Genomic DNA, 16734 nt, shown 5'->3' on the forward strand with positions numbered 1-16734 from the left:
GAGAGAGAGAGAGAGAGAGAGAGAGAGAGAGAGAATCCACATTCAAATTTATGTAATTTACTCTTCACATAGAGTGAAGAATCTAAAACTCTGCAAACAGAGCAACCAGGTTAGGGATTTCAAGGCCATTTTCAACACTCATTCTGCAACCAACAGCAAAACACCTAATCTGGATGCTCTAAAAAAATAAAAATAAATTAAAAAAAAAAGAGAGAATTCAGTGCTTTTAGAAAGCTACAGAACACAAACCCCAAAGAATATAAGAGTACAAATCAGCAGGTTTTCCCTGCACAGACCACCAATAGTTTATTTAAAAGCATGATGCATTAAGCCAAAGATTTGAATAGGAGTAACATCGAGCAATCAGGAGCGTATTGCAGAACAGACGGGCCAGAGAGCACTGGAGACTTCAGGGCCACCTTTGCACTGAATTAACAGAGAAGCAATCTTCAAACGTGACAGACAGGACTGGAGCTGCAGGAGCCTTCCTTCTACTTTAGCATGGCCATTAATGATGAAATGATTAATGGTAGCTCTTCCTTCAAAAGGAGACATAAAAGCTCTGACAGACAGCTGCGGATGGGCACCAATGCCAGTTTGCAAACACTCCTCCGATGTCCCAAAGGAGGCGAAGCAAGAGTGTAGTAATGAAACTGCACATAGCAAAATGGTATCTAAATGAGTTTAAATTGATTTATGTTTGCTTTTGTAAAGATTATTTGGTATCTGGAAAGTGCTACCCATGTGAAATAATGCAGATAATCCTTAAGATCCCTGTCTAATGGCACTCCCATTGAATATTTATATTCCTCGCCATGGGAATGAGCGCCATAATGGGGACCATTTTTGTTTTATTAGGGATGCATATTTAAATTAATCTGCTATTTGCCTAAACAATTAGCTGCCTCTGTTTGTTTACACAAAGCCAAATCTGCAATTAGGCTTCCATCAAAAAGATAAGCCCCGACTAAAACTGTCCCGATGGAGTCGTAAGAGCTCAGAGCAGAACTTCCCAAAATTACTTCTTAGCATAATGGTAATTACGTTAATTGCTTGAAAGGTAAATAACTGCTAAACTGGTTTCAAAAAACAGAACAGTAGCCCACAGCACACACACATGCTTAAAACAAGTTAATAAATACAAATGACAGCGCAGGCTATGATCTCCTTGGAAGATGAACCTGCCCAGCGCGGAGGCTCAGCAGAGGCACGGCCGGGCCGTCCCGGCGTACCCACGGCCCCACACCAGGACGAAGGGAACGGGCGAAGCCTGACCCCTCGTACAGCTTGTCCGACGGCAGGTTTAACCCACAGTCATCGAAATTTCAGTGATGTCAGAATCAAATTTTTCATCAAAATATCACTGCTAAGGTCCCCTGGGCAGGACCCCAATTTCATCCCCCTCCCTCCCCGAACAGTTCTCCCAGTTAAAGGCCACTTCTGTGAAGGGAAAAGGGATGCTGATTTGCTCTCCATGAAGTCTTCTGTACACCTCTGCAATGGATATTTCACCAATTATTTTTTTTTCTTTTTACAGAGCGTATTAAAGTTCTGCAAAATACCAAAACAAAATAAAAAAAATCCAAGTCATACCAGACCACGCAAGCAAACTGAGACAGCAAACTCAGAGCTCTGCTCTCCTAATTTGGGCAAAAAAAAAAAAAAAAAAAAAAAACATTGTTACTATTTTATCTGAAATGCCCCAAAGAAGAAAACCTAGAGAACGGGTCAGGCAGTATTATGCTCTGTATAAGGCAGGTACGTGCCTTTTTGCTAGATGTTTAATAGCAAAGTCTGTCCAAAACATCTAAAATTTCCATTAGGAAAACACAGCATATGCAACACTTGATGCACAATGTGGTGCACATCTCAGATAACATCAAAAGAATAAATGACTTGTACAGTCATAAGTTAAGGCTTTTTAGTGAAGGAGTGTGACGTAAGGAGTGAAAAGGAGATTTCAAAAGGAATGCAAAGAACAAGAGTGCTTCACTCCAGAAACAGTGCAAGGTATTTATTAGTGTGCAAGCCTTTGCCCTAGTCAATCATGTTGATGAGATTGCCAAAGGGGGGTGGGGGAGAAAGAAAAAAGAGGAAAGGCCACTATTACAGTTAAAGTTATTGGTGTGCCGACATAAAAAAAAATAATAGGCATAAGATTTACCAGTGCAGATGAGATCACTGCTATCTTCCTGCCTCCAGCAGTGGCTAATGCTTCATTTCCCCCCCCCCCAAAAAAAAAAATCTTTGCTAAGGTGAAGCTAAGGTTGTAAGCATACAGTATCTTTTTTTTTTTGGGGGGGGGGGAATATTGGAGTTTTAAAAGTGTTAGAAAGTCATTTCATTGAAATTATAAGTAACACTTTCATAATATGCCAAAATCTGCCTCACCTTTCTGATTACTCCAGTTGAACACTAACAGTAACTCCTCAAATTGACACAGACTCTACACCTTGCTTATATTTCAGCTTGGCTCAGAAAAACAACCTGAAGTGCAAGATGATGATTAAGGTATTTGGATAAAACATTTAACTACAAGTCTATTGTGCCTTACCAGTGCCCTGTGAATCTGACAACAGTCCAGCTTTAGAAAGCATCAACGGAGTCTTTCATATACTCTTTCTATAGCAAAGGTGAGTGACTGGAAGCTGTTCTGTATCAACAGTCTCAGTCTCACATATTCCCTTCTTCACAGCACAAAAGACATCCRGCAAAAGCAGCTCGTTTTACATCTGTTCTCACAGAATTCTCTCTCTGGTGCAAAATGCAACATTTCTGCCATAAAACAAAGTGTCTCCTTTGTATAAAGTACTCTAATCCTACAACAGGGAAAGGCTGTACAAAGAGGCAAAAAAAAAATCACATTTCTAAATATTATCTTGGCATGTCACAGCTCCTTCTAAAAGCTAACCACAACGGAGGACGGCTGCYGACTGCTGCTACCTGCCGTCGGCCACCCTCCATCGAAGCGGAGGGAGGTCTGTGTTTTAGTGCAGAAGCTCCTAGATTCAGACCCTAACAACCCATCACGTCAGCTTTTCCTCCTTRAAAAAGTACCGCTGTACTGTCAGCCTTACAGAAGGTGTAGGGTAATTTGTATCTAGMAAAATAAAAAAACAAAGACACACTGCAAAAACAGATTTATATATACACATACGCTACAGGAGGAAATCTGTACCTGCTCAGGGGTTTTGTATTCATTCAATTCAGCTCCTAAGCAACCACACAGAAAGGTCAGAATCTGCTAATTCACATTATCTCTATGATACTGTTCCTGTTTGTAGGTCATGTTCCTGATCTATTTTGATTTAAGCTAAATGGATTAAAAAAACCTCACTCTTAAGTATTTTTCTTCCAAGTTGGAAACATTAATTTTCTTCCTTATATTTTTCAGGTAACATCATACTTCTACAAAATACAAATAATTAATAAAACACACAGGTGGAAAACAGCACCAGCCTGAAGTCTCAAAGCTTATCTTGAATTCTGAGTTTCCCCCCAAATCACTTCTAGTTTGAGGAACCATTAGCACATACCAAATCTAACTTTAGCAGATGCTTGGTGTTTATCAACTAACCAAACCCRCACATTTTTGTCTTCACTGCAGTGCCGCTTCCCAGCTCGCAGAGGGTATAATCACTACTCAATTTACTAAGCGACAAGAGACTAGACCTCAACCATAGCAGTCCTGCCTCTACACTTGCTATTACCACCTCGGTGCTGAGCAAATGTTGTTAGGCTTTTATCCCCACAACTCTTACTATATAGAKTTCTAAATGTTATTATCCCTGCATAGTCCATTCAGAAAAAAGACGGATGAGAAAGTCTGTATTTCATTCCCAACTTGATCACCCAAGAGACAGACTTCCCCAATCCTGACGTGAAGACACTCACTATTTAATGAAAAGAGAAGAGTTTTGCATCTATAGTCAGATGCACAGGTAAGTCAGAAGTTTAACTTCAGTATACTGTGCTAGTTCCATSATATCTAGTATGAATAAATACAGCRCCGCATGGTAGGTAGCTTTCYTCAAAGACTCCTTTATTCAGGGAAGCCTCCGCTTCCTGCTCTCGCTATTTTGCGGCATGTTGTGGCACTTAGAAGAGGGCTCCAAATATATCACCCCATTTTTGACCACCACGAACAGGGTATGGAGGGGACAACCACCACCAGCAGCTTTAAGAGCATAGCGGACAAGACAGTGATTTTCTAGTCCTAGAAAGGAGCACTGTCAAAATCCCCTTTGTGGAGCCTGCCAACRAGCAAGCCCACCTCTGATCACCGCAGCAGCCGCTCGCCTTTACTTCGAGTTGTTACTTTGCACCTTGTGAAGTATCASCAACTCCTCCCAAACCCAAACTCTTCCCAAATCCAAGACTACTGCGGACGGGGCAGCACCGCATCCCCTTCCGTGCACGCATGAGCGATTCACAGCATTTAAAAAAAGTATGTTCTCTCGTAGCACCACGGTGTTTTCAAGTCAAACTATGAGGCTCCGGAGGACAGGGGGAAGGCTGATGGCTAAAGGAGACTGCTGTTTCCCAAAAGCCGTGGCTCACGGCCAAAGCCAGGCAAGCATGGAGCAGATGGAGTCCTGGCACGGCCTCTCCTGTCCCTGCATTAGCAGCATCTGCTCATTACCCAGAACCCTCGCCTGCTTTCTCTAATGCTCCAGGAAAAGCATTTTGATTTGATTCATTTCAGTTCGGTAACGTGCAACACAATTAGTGGTAAAATCAAACTGGACGCCTGCCAGCGCTGACAATAGGAAACAAGGCAGAAGAAATACGAGGCCAGTGGGTTGGAATTCAAAAATCACAACTGTGGATCRAGCTGCCAAGTCCCGCTGCCCCAGGTGTACATGCAGCGCCCCTACTGAGTACTGGCATGGGCGGAAGGAACTTCATTTTCTCCCCACACATTTTTTCTCTCATTTACCTCTCCTTGCAGCTTATTTCTCAGAGGTTTGACACTGTCGGAAGCGTTCACCAGAAGCCACAAATCAGTTTTTTCTTCAGTGCCATCGTGGAGTTGCAATTCACTTCAGATGCAGGCATCCCAATACGACACAGCCTTCCCCTCGCTTTATTTCATGTGCCTCGGGTAGCAGTTTGCTACTACCGAAGCAGCAAAATAGCGCTGTACGGCAGGCACGGAGCAAGCGGAGCCCGCCGGTTAGTCCCTCCCCGTGATCGGGTGCCAAGGACATCGCGGCGTGCGCTCCGCTGAGCTGGGAGAAACCGATGTTATCTGAACGAGCCCGCTAGCCAGGGATTCGGCAGCGAAGTCTAGACTCTGCCTGACAGCACCACCTCCAACACGAGCAGATGGTTTCGCTGTGTTAGTCAAACTTACAAACAAAGAGGGAAGGGAGTTGCAAAAGTGCAACAAAGAACCACCAAACACCTTCTCTTCAAAGTCTCCCCCCTCCACTAAGCTAAAAATACTTCTCTCCATCGAACTGTAAATATGAGCTTTGAGATCCCAGCTGGTGAGCATTTATAAAATCAACTTTTATAATTCCCTATTGACAGAGAAAATAACCTATTTTGACCAAGGTTCCAAAACTGGAGTGACTGTCCTCATATCAGACAGTTAATTAAAATTTCTACCCAAAAGAATAAGGACGCCCAGCTTTATGCAAACTCCACATGCATCCAARAATGCATGTGTACAGAATTCCCTAAGTTTAAAACGCTCTTGAGTCATATTTATACCAAAGGACAGGTTTTTAAGTGTCAAGTCACACAATACAAAGACAGACGAGAGGAGTTAAGCTCTGCCTGGGCAGCTCACTAGACCCCGATCGTTTAACACTGTCCAAACCTGACTCTTCCGCTTGCCGTTCCCACGTTCTGCAGTTAGATAGTTGATGTTTGGCTCTTGCTCTCCATTCTGTAAACACATCTAAGTATATTTGAAACAATGCGTGTAACCAGGATTCTATTAGTTTCAATAAATATTAAGTCACACATTTTATTTCTCTAATCAAAGCACGTACTTAAAAAAAAAAAGACATTTCCTTGCCACCCTCATATAGTAACTCAACACTGTAAATTAGTATTTCAGTTAAGTAAACGTGCATCTGCACACTACAGAAGGAACAAGAGAGGGTACAGTTTAATCAGAGAAGCATGTTTATCAATATTCCCATAACAAAGCCTCAGAGCACCCTAAGTGGGGGTAGGCAGAGGGGAAGGTTGATGGAAGAATATTTAATATTTTTATAGCAAAACAAGTTATTTGCTTAAGATAACTTGGCTGGACTACAGCCTGGCACTCAAGCTTTAGGTAGTGGTTCCAGGAGGAATTAAACATCAGTTTTAATGGGTGCTATGTTCCAATGCCTCCTAATGCATTTAGGGTTATTGGCCAACTTTCTCACATAAAAGCAAGTGCGTGTGTACACAGGATTACAGACACACAAAAAGCTGAGCACAGCTGCTTCGTTTTTGTAAAGCTTTTTTCTTCTTAAAAAAAAAAAAAAAAACACACACACACACAGGGAAGAGAGTTGTGGTTACTTACCATCCTCGTAAGCCGCCGCAGCCAGAGAGCTGTTTATCCTCACAAAGGAGACATGTGGCGGAGGTCCAGCATCGTCAGGACCGTGCACCGGCTCCAGGATGGGGGCTGTGTAGTCCCAGGTGCGGGTGTCCCACAACCTCACTTCTCCTGATGTATATCTGGAAAGGGAGGCTATTATTCATTCCAAAAACATCTGAAAAGAGGTCACTGCTGGAGAATGGAGGAGAAAATCAGAAGCATCTCAAAACCTAACACTACAGGTCCTACAGGGATTTTTACCATGTTTACCTCTATAGAATTCCATTGACTTTAATCATTTTATTCCCATTTTCAGGTCTACTAAGACAGGTAGGTAAAATGGAGCTACAAGAATGACACGATCTTGCAACCACAGGCCTATCAATGCTAACTTTACAGATAGAATGCATGGAGATCTGAGCACAAGGGGAAAAGTTAATCAGTAAGAAATATAAATTACAGCATGTCAAAACTTCAGTCTTTCGGTCTTTAAACATTTGCAATTGTGCCAGAGCACAGCTGCTTAATCASAGTATTTATGCACATACATACAAGCACTCACATGCAGACAACCATCGAAACGACTGCTCTTTATAGCAACAAACTTCTCAATACCTTGTCAATGGATCAGATTTGCTTACATCTCTGAAGACACATTTATTCGTACAATKAAGTATTATCTTTAGAATTAAGGCAATGCTTCCTGCTTCACAGAAGGTTCACTTACTTAAATATCATGTAAACTACAGCTTACTCTGCTAAGAAGAAAAACAAAAAATAGAAATAAGTTTCTCAGATAATATTGAATATACTTAAATGAATGAAGGCTGTAACACTGCAAGCGCATAACAACTCCTTCTATGCTAGCTATGCTGAGGCACACAACAACAACAAAAAACCAAACATATTTCAGAGGAAAGACTCTTCCCAGCCTCAAAAATCTAGMGGGCAGAAGTCTGGGTCTCCTATGTTTTTGATGAAAACACCACAATTCTGCAGAATTATGTTAAGAAAATAGTCATTTACAAATGAGATGAAGGAAGGTGTTAAATAAARCTGCTGGAGATGTCACACCTCAACTCAGGTTACCTGGTTCTTAGGAAAGTACCGTACAACACAGCTACAGGTATTCCTTGCCACATCTCTGGGTGAAAATACTCCACTTTACACAATTAAAGTGCTGGGGGAGGGTATGAAATCTGCCAAGTGGAAAGAGATGCACATTGACTCCCTGCACTGAAGCAGAAAGAGAGAAGAACCAAGTCCTTGTCACCCAAGCTTCCTTTTAAAGGCTTTCTACTCCAGAGTAAAAGAGAATCAGGTCTGGCAGCACTTCTCCCTCGTCCTCCTTTTGCAARCAAGGCCCAAATCCCCCTGTTAACCTTGCCTTCATTTCCAGTTTGCAGCAATGCAGGAAAGAATCTTTCCCAAACCAAAGCAAAACCTTTCCTTCAGAAGAGAACAAGCTGTTCAGATTAGTCCATAGCAAACATCTTCAGTTTACAAAACTGAAAAGTTCTCATTTCAGATCAATTTTAAACTCCTGAGATAAAAGCAACTGAAATTTTATTCAAGCTAATCCAGGTAATCAGGATAATCATTAAGATTTGTTGYAGTCCCATTCAGCAGAAGAGACTCTTCAGATTTTGGAAACATTTAATTCTGAACTGCTTTTCATTTCCCTTTTGAGGCCTAGGTCAGTMAGATTTGCATTGTCAGGCTTCTCCTCCCTGACTGCAAAGGCTAGGAGATTATTCTCAGGAAGAAGTCAAAATTTTCATGTTGATATACAATGCTGAAAAGTGGACTGCAAGGGAGACCCCAAAGACCATTACAGGAGACAGAGCTAAGTGACAGAATATTCATTTTTATCTCAAAACACGGAACGAAGAAGTGTCTCCTCGTGCACGCGCATGCTCGTTGCCACCTACTCCAACCTAGGGACATAAAAAAAAAAGAAAAAAAAGTGGTGGGTTTAGAAGAGAGAAGATGAAGGCTATAAAGAAGAGACACAAGGTTTGCTAATTCTATAAGCACTACTCCTGGCTTCTCTCCATTACATGTAACAACTGCTGCAGGCCTCAAGACATGCTAATACGCATGAAAATTAATGTTGACTGTAATCTCTGAATTCAAGATCCAGCATTGCAGTACCACAAAAAGTGCTTACATTTCTTCAAAAAGAGAATTTAACTGATTCAAAATTTAGTTCAAATCACCTTTTCTTTTTTTTTCTTGAAGAAGAATCTGAACCATCCATACTGTCAAGCTGAGAATGAACCGGAACCACAACACATTTCTGGCTACCAGTTTGAAATAATTTGATCAAAATTCTCATGTGTTTTTTGCTGAGACCTGTGAAATGTCRGAACTGCCTACGCTTGGTGGGTGCTACATTGCAGCGCCACCCTGCAGCCTTCTCCTGCTCATCCTCTTCCTCACTTGTGGTTGAGGGGTACATGCTGCTRAAGTTCTCCTCCAAATACCACGAGGCTGTGCTGTTCCGCCGCCGCAAGGACCCCGTAACACAAAGCCAGTGGGCTCAGAGCTGCCTCAAGACCATGYGGGAAACATGAGTGAAGGTCTAGGTTTAAGCAGGGAACCAGAATGGAGAAAGCAGAGATATAAACCTTCTCAGCTGACAACCTCCTCTGTTGGCCGTTTCCAGCATACACTGGGCTCGTACCAGAACTGAACTGGAAGAATTTCAAACACAGATAAAGCCAAATCAGAACTAAAAATTTAATGGTTCAACTCCATGCTTTTAATGCTGTTGTAGAGAGCAACATACTTTCAATTTGTAACCACAACAAAAGGCTTTTAAACTATTAAAATACTGCCTTGCAGTAAAAAGATAAAAAGGCTGCTTTATCTCAGATAATTGGCAAATCTGCCCTATCAATATATGGCTCAACAGAAAAATATGCTGCACTGCACAGACCCTATTTCTGGACAATTTCAGTATTTCTACTCATTCTCTACCACAGCAACTTTTACATTTCCCCATGAAAATTTAGACTAGTTTACTAGCTACTGAATGAAGGAACCCTAGATTTAAGTCTTCCATCKCGGAGTAGGCACAGAATGGTTGAGGCTGGAAGGGACCTCTGAAGACCACAGCCCTCTAAACTATTTCAGTTACTGATTTTTGTACTGAGATCACTACCTAAAGTTCACACACCTTTCTGCTGGAGTGAAACAACTTCTTTTTAAAATAACCACAAATAGATTCTGTTGTCTATAATACCAACACAATTCAGCTATGGCTATTTTTCTTTATTTTTCCCCTCCTACTGGAGGTACTGAGACGATGAGTTCAGTGGCAGATACATATTCCACTACCTTCTAATACAAAGCTAGAAATGCTTGGCTGTCAAATTCAGGGGGAAAAAATTACTGGAAACCCTACCTGATTTACTTACTTAGCAAGCATGTATAAAATCTTGCCTTCCTGAGCAAAAGAGGGAACAGAAAACAAAAAATTYACAATCACAAGTCTCTCCCTCCCCAGATACCCGAAGCCTTCCAAAATACTGTATCCGCAAAGTGTCCAGCTTCCAGCCCGGGTTTGCACCCTCCTCTCATCACGCACCAAATACAGCTCTCCTCCTCTTACAGCGTCCACCAGAGACCTYTCACTCGAGGAACTCGCTTTACTCCGGACAGTCAAGCAAAAGTCGTTTACACTTACCGTAATGAAAGACAGGATTAACTCTCAATATTTTCAGTAATGTGTAAATACAGCCTGGTTTACCCATAAAAAAACCTTACTTTTCTTGAAACARAGGCATTTAGACGTGTATCTCTCAAATACTGAAAAGTTGGTTTCTACGTTACATATTAAAAATATATTTACACACACATGCTTCCATAAATATCAACAYGTGCCCAGAGGGCATTGTGGAAATTTAGTTCCAAGTTCATATGTTTGCTTAAAAAACAAAAGAATTCTCAAGATCTTCCTGCAGCTCGAACCCATCCTGTGAGAATCTTGGTGATAACAAGAGTCCTCAACTATTAAAATCCTGCTAACCAGAAAAACACTTCCCCATTTGTAATCCTATTCCAAAACCTGGAAAGAAAAGGAGGCAGGGGGAAATGATGCTCTGAACACTTCAGTGTGTAAGTGGGAAGTAGTGACAGAAGACAGACATGGGCTATGTTTTTCTAATTTCTGCAGYTCTGGACAGGTAGGTACACATCTGTAAAAACTGCTCTGCAAATTCCACTCKAGCTTTACAGACAGGAATAAAAACCTTGCTGAAATGGAGCAACAATAGTTTGAATGCATACATTATAGAGGAGCTGAAAATAAATAAGTTCATACRGCACCTGCAAACATACCAGAAATAAAAATACCTGCTTGCTAATCAACAGCATTTTGACTTCTTTTTACTGGCAGTAACGTCATAACGAGATGAACAGTTTCCTCATGCCCTTCCACGTGAATGAAAGCAGAAGACCRAAGGAGAAGGGGCTGGGGGTTAAAAGCTGCCGAGGTCCCACGGTGGCTGGGCAGCAGGTGGTGAAGAGCAGAGCACACGTGGGAGGAAGCAGCCACCGGGGCTGGGTACCGCTCTAATGAAGTGGCGCTGAAGAGGCGGACAATTTCATAAGGAGAAAAACATCAGGAAACCGGTCAAAACACAGAATCTCATCTGAAAAAGCTCAACTGTGTTGGCGAGCAATAGCCAGAACAAATTTGGGGAAGAGGCGGAGGGGGAGGCTGATCTCTCTCCAGAGCCCCAGATGTCTTTATCGTTGCCTAATGACAATTATACTCAACCAATTAAGACACTGCTATCACAGTTGCATTGTTAGTAAGCCTTTGGCCCTGTGCGTTGATGGCTGTCTAATTAGTGTTTGTGCAAAGTATAACTGCAACTAATATATAAACTGACAAATACACAAAAGAGAAACTGTTAACGGGAGCATTTTCTAAACAGTAGAGACTTTATTCATTCAGCGCATGGCAGCAGCAAACCGCTTTCCTTCTCGCYTTTCGTGCTGTTGGCAGTGCAGAATATTATTTCAAACAAGTGCGTTGACTAGACCATCACCGGGCTTCTGGTGAAACTGGATGTTGGTGCAAGCCCATTTAGGCTACGTCAAGGACACCCTTGCAGGCTGAGTCTTTCTACACTAAGCTGGTCTGAACACCAAAGATTTCTGATGAGGCACCTCACAAATGAGTTTCCATTTTCATATTTTCTCTAAAGAACTCATMGCAGGAAAATAAAGAGGAAAGAGAAAGAAAGAAAATCTTTGTTTCGCAGTCAGGTTTGATTTCCAGAAGGCAAAGTCTGTTTAGTTTCCAGATACCTGCGGTGATCAACAAAACAAAACAAAAAAAATCCAACAACTTTGTTTCAAGCAGTCAGTGACCATCTGTTAATACTCAAAAGATCTTATTATGAAATCCTTACAATGTCATGTATTTTACTGAAATCAGTAGGAATTTTGCTCAGGAACAATCTCCAGCTATAGTTCAGTTTAAATGGATGTCTGTTGAAAAGCAAGCAAAATAATGAGTATTTTGCATTGTTTTGCTGCAATGCGCATCTCAATCTTTCCTCCTTACTCCACCACAAGCACCTAACCAGTCCTTTGTGTCAGTTAGTTCATGTATTCAGGAAGYGACCACTTCAGTAGGTTTAAGAACAAGATTCAGTTAAACGTGCAAACCCAAGTCTGCAAATGCCTCCATTAGCTTGATCAAATTGCTCTCAAAAGCTTCTTCTGCTCTGCAAGCCTCAAGAAAATGACTAACTCATTTCAAAAATCTCTTCTTCAAAAACATTCCAAGTTAGAAGCTATCTGAATTGCAAAACACACTATACCAAAAATACTAAATGGGTTCCTTAACCTTCTTTATATTCAAAATTCAGACTCAGAACTCCTCCTGGTGAGGGGCAGTGACAGACAGCTTAGATTCATTTACCACAATCTTGCACACCCCACAGAGTAGGGCTGGATGAAAGTTAAAAATTCCCAAGCCTTCCCATGTCCTCATTTAGGGACATGGATTTTGCCACTACATACYTAAGAGATAGACAACTCGACTAAGGGATTTCTAAATGGAAAGAGAATAAAAGCAGCCCAGTAGCAGTTGAAGAATGCAAATGATGGAATAAYGAGCCCTACTTCACATGGCCGAAAGGAATATAAGTAGAACACAATGATAAAAAAAAAAAATACTACGAACAGGATATAAAAGGGGAAACTATCTGCTATTAAGTGGAGTGGCAGAAAGCTACACCTCAAACAACACTAGAAAAAAAATAGATGGAGATTAAGCAAAATCAGCACTTGAAACTATCAAAATAGAACTCAAAGGAGGAAAGTAATGTCCATGATTCCAACCACAAATTATTTTGGGATGCTTGCTACACAGAGAATGGCCCTGAGAAAAAGACCGACTTGTACCAAGATGATCTGGAAACAGTGCGACACTTCACASGCAGGAAATGTATCCTGGACATCCCCAAGATCGGTTCCCAAATTCTTCTGCTTGGAACCTAACTTCCTAGTTCATGACTGAAGCRTGAGCTCTGGCCACCCTTACAGAAACCCAGCTGCAGAGAGCTTACAGCCTCATCCTTAACAGGTCATGTTGGAAGTTACAGTCTAGAAGGCGGGTTAAGCTGCTGGGGATAGCATACAGCTCTTCYGTGGCTTATCATTGCTATCTGTAACAAAATTAACATTTCACTATCCTTAGTATTTCTACATACCTCACTTTTTTTCAGTTTTAAGTACAGCAAACAACATTTCAAAGGAATAGAAACAAGCAAAACATTAAATGGTAAGCAAAACCTTTTAACGATCACTTACAAAGCAGAAATTAAAGAAGGTCAAACTGTACCTAGTTTTTTCTTTTCTAAAGCCAACAATCCCCCATCACCTAGATCGAGGCTCTAGTGGCTTGCGTCAGCTCAAGTCCATTGAACTGGCTGCTCCAATCAAKGACATATTACTGTGGGTTCTGCCTCAGGCTGCTACCAGGGAGGTGAAAAACGTTTCCTTTCGACAGAATTCATGAGGAATTACGATGCGATCTGGGAAGTACTGCTGCTATATCAGCCTTACTGTTTCACAAAGGTGTAAGGTACACTGCATCAAACAAAACAAYGGCCCCAGTTCCAGACACACGAGAGAAAACACTTTTTGAAGAACAAGTAAATTGGCACGTTTAGGTATTGGAAGGAACGCAAACAGCAACACACTGCAAACAGCAGAGAGAAAAAACCTCAGTTGAACTTTAAGGTGCTGATGGCAACAGCCCAGAGGTTGTAAGGCGTGAAAACTAAAAATGAAGCACCCAAAAAGTTCATCGGTGAGAAGCAGGTGATAGCCGGGCCTCAGCAGAAAAATCAAGCTTTACAAACTCAAAAGCAACTGCTGCAGCTTCAGAACAGTAGGCATCACTACGCGTGCAACGCACCTCACTGCGGCAACRCAATCCTTGGCACCCAATAAAACCTATAGGTAAACCAATAGCCTACCGCTCAGGCAGAACTGGAGAGGGAGCTTTAGAGTCAGTACCAAGCTACTACGATTGGTTTCACCTTGTTTTTTCACAAGGTGACACAGAAGCCAATGTGTTTGTCACTTAACCTAACCTCACCTAACTCCAGTATTTTGTCTTCTGGCCCCTCTGAACTCATGATGTCATCCCATTTGCAACCCTCCTGAAGATGACCCATGTGAAAAAACRAGGCCTGACGCTTTTTACTTCCTTTCAAGCGTCTCCAAGCCTTTTGTGGACTCTTCAGTCATTCGTGCCGTTGTTAGGAAAAGGCATGTATTGCTTCGGTCTTTCTTACCGCTTCGTTTTACATTCAGGCTCTCAGGCATYGGGAGCAGAGGGAGAAACCTATCAAAGCTGTAACACTATACAAGTGAAATTTAAGCAATTAATTAAGGAAGGGGTTTAGTCAGGCTGTTTAAAAATTCAGTTTGTTAACTTATATTCATTATCGTGACTAATTAATATTTTGGTTTCCTCAGTTCTGCATGCTGAATTAAGATGCAAGAGCTAATAATAAATGCCTTGAGAATACTCTGTAAGCCCTATAGCAAAAAAAAAAAAAAAAAAAAAGATGAGAGTTGACATTAAGTTTTAAAAGTGCAGAAAAGTATTTTCAAGCCTTTTGGGCTAGTTTCACACATCATTATGAAGCTAAAAGGCATTTTTAAAAGAAGTCATTTGCAGGTCACCTTTGAGCAAAAGGAAAGCAGTGCAGGAGGTTAYCTCAGAACAAAAAAAATCTACCATGCAGCGGCAACTACTTTCATGGGTCTGTATGTTCCTCAAAACGATTTAACTGGAAAGGCCCAAATTGTTCCACGATATCGCAATGTTTCAAGCGTAACACCCAGAAGACTCTTCYGAAACGAAGGCTGCTATATGAAAGTTATTACAGCACATTCTGTTTCTCAACATGACAAAACTGAAATGCGTCACAAAATGGACYTCTAAAACGGACGATTCCCCTAAAAACACAGGGTATTTTAAAAAGCACTTCTTCTGCCTTTGCCAAGCATCCCTGCCCAAATAAAGAAGAAACACCGTCTGCACTGGACRTGTTCCTCCCTGAACAGGGAAGCAGTGTTCTGCTGATCTACAAGGCACTCAGAGCCACCAACTCTAAACTGTAAGATAGCTAGAGAGGGAGGCAGTACTTACTGGGGGAAAGGGGGAACCTCTGAATTTTAAAATGTAAAGAGAAGAGTCAAGGGCTGATTGCAAGCCCAGCCTGTAAGGTGGGCAGGACTCCCCGCAGCTTCTGCTAGATCTCCATTTATACAAGTGCTTAACTAACAATCTACCACCTTTTCTTCAGTCAAAGAAAACAGAAGAAAGAAAAAGTGTCAAGTACCTTAATGCTTCTTAGCCTTTGGAACAGTTGCCTTACTATGCATCTCTTCYGTTATTTTAATGGAGAAAGCTTTCAGAGCTATAAACAGCAGCAGTAAAAGCAGGCGCTAAGCAATCACAGCACAGATCAAACAACTAGCAGATTCATTCTAGAGATCTGTATCTTGAGGCAACCCAACCTCTGACTGCAGATGTCCATCAGTGTGTCATCATTGTGTCCATCAACACTACCAAGGGAAGAAAAAAAAAAAAGGTACTCATCTGACTGCCTGTATTTCTGCTTAGAGAATCACGATGGATTTAAGATTTTAATAACAAAAGGCATTCTGTATAGAAACCATATATATTTAGGCACAGTGAACCTAATCAATGCTAATTTCTAAGACCCAAATAAGCAGAAATATRATTTCTGAATAATCTCTGACTTAGAAAATAAACTATATTTGAGTTGAATATGGAAAGAGAAGGGACAACATCTCTTTAAAGGTGATCCTTTGAGACATGTAACTGTAGAAAGGCTGGTGAATACAACATTGATTGGGAGTGAGGTAACCACAAACACCACTGTCTCAAATGAAAAGGGATTCAAGGTCTGACCCAGAAAACAAGCATCGTAACCACTGGGATAAAATTTTAATGATAAACACAAGATGCTCCGCATGCGGGCCAGATTGAATTATCTGATGTCAGACAGCGAACGCAAGGCTCTTAGAAAGAGGAGCCGCGAGCAGCCGCCTTCCACTCACAGCTCAAGTTGCACTTAATCAGTCTTTGATATTCTGCCATCTCCTGGTTGAGCTTTGGCAGCAAGATGGAGAAAACACAGGGAAGTGCAAGAAAGTAGGGGCATTTCTTTAAAGAAAAGCTAATCCTGAATGGCTCATTTTAACCTTCTTACTAAAAGTTAATAAAGTTCAGACTATGCCTCGTCTATGTATTACAGCTCATAGTCACAGGATGTTGTAAATTATACGGGTTGTGGATAGACAGGATGAATTCCTCTTCAGAAAGATTAAGAAAATCTCTAAAGCAAAAAAAAAAAAATATGTATTTATATATATTTTATATAGATAAATAAAAAATTGTAATTCCTCTTTCCAGCAACATTCGAGGCACTACAATGAGGCATGCAGGATCAGATCTGCCAGTTCAAGATCCCAAGTATGTGACAGCCCCTGCATTTCTGCCAGAGGAGCCTTTCTCTCCCCCTCTTTTTTTTTTTTCCTCCTCATTTTTTCTACCATTCTCTGCTCTCCCAAGATCCCGAGTGGAGCATCCTGAAGCCAGGCAGCAGCTGCTATYCCCT

The 16734-nt window shown here is 41.4% G+C and overlaps 1 protein-coding gene across 1 annotated transcript in view; it reads right to left on the bottom strand.

Moving 5' to 3' along the window:
- The window catches only part of FBXW8 (F-box and WD repeat domain containing 8), a 53148-nt gene that overhangs the window by 20028 nt on the left and 16386 nt on the right, over positions 1–16734 (bottom strand). The window contains exon 5 of the mRNA XM_085326109.1: positions 6530–6687. Within this exon, the coding sequence (XP_085182235.1) occupies positions 6530–6687 (158 nt within the window). The remainder of the gene's footprint in view (positions 1–6529; positions 6688–16734) is intronic.

Source organism: Rhea americana, unplaced genomic scaffold (genome assembly GCF_003343005.1).
Source record: "Rhea americana isolate MKP2758 unplaced genomic scaffold, rheAme1 scaffold_128, whole genome shotgun sequence".
Lineage (NCBI taxonomy): Eukaryota > Metazoa > Chordata > Aves > Rheiformes > Rheidae > Rhea > Rhea americana.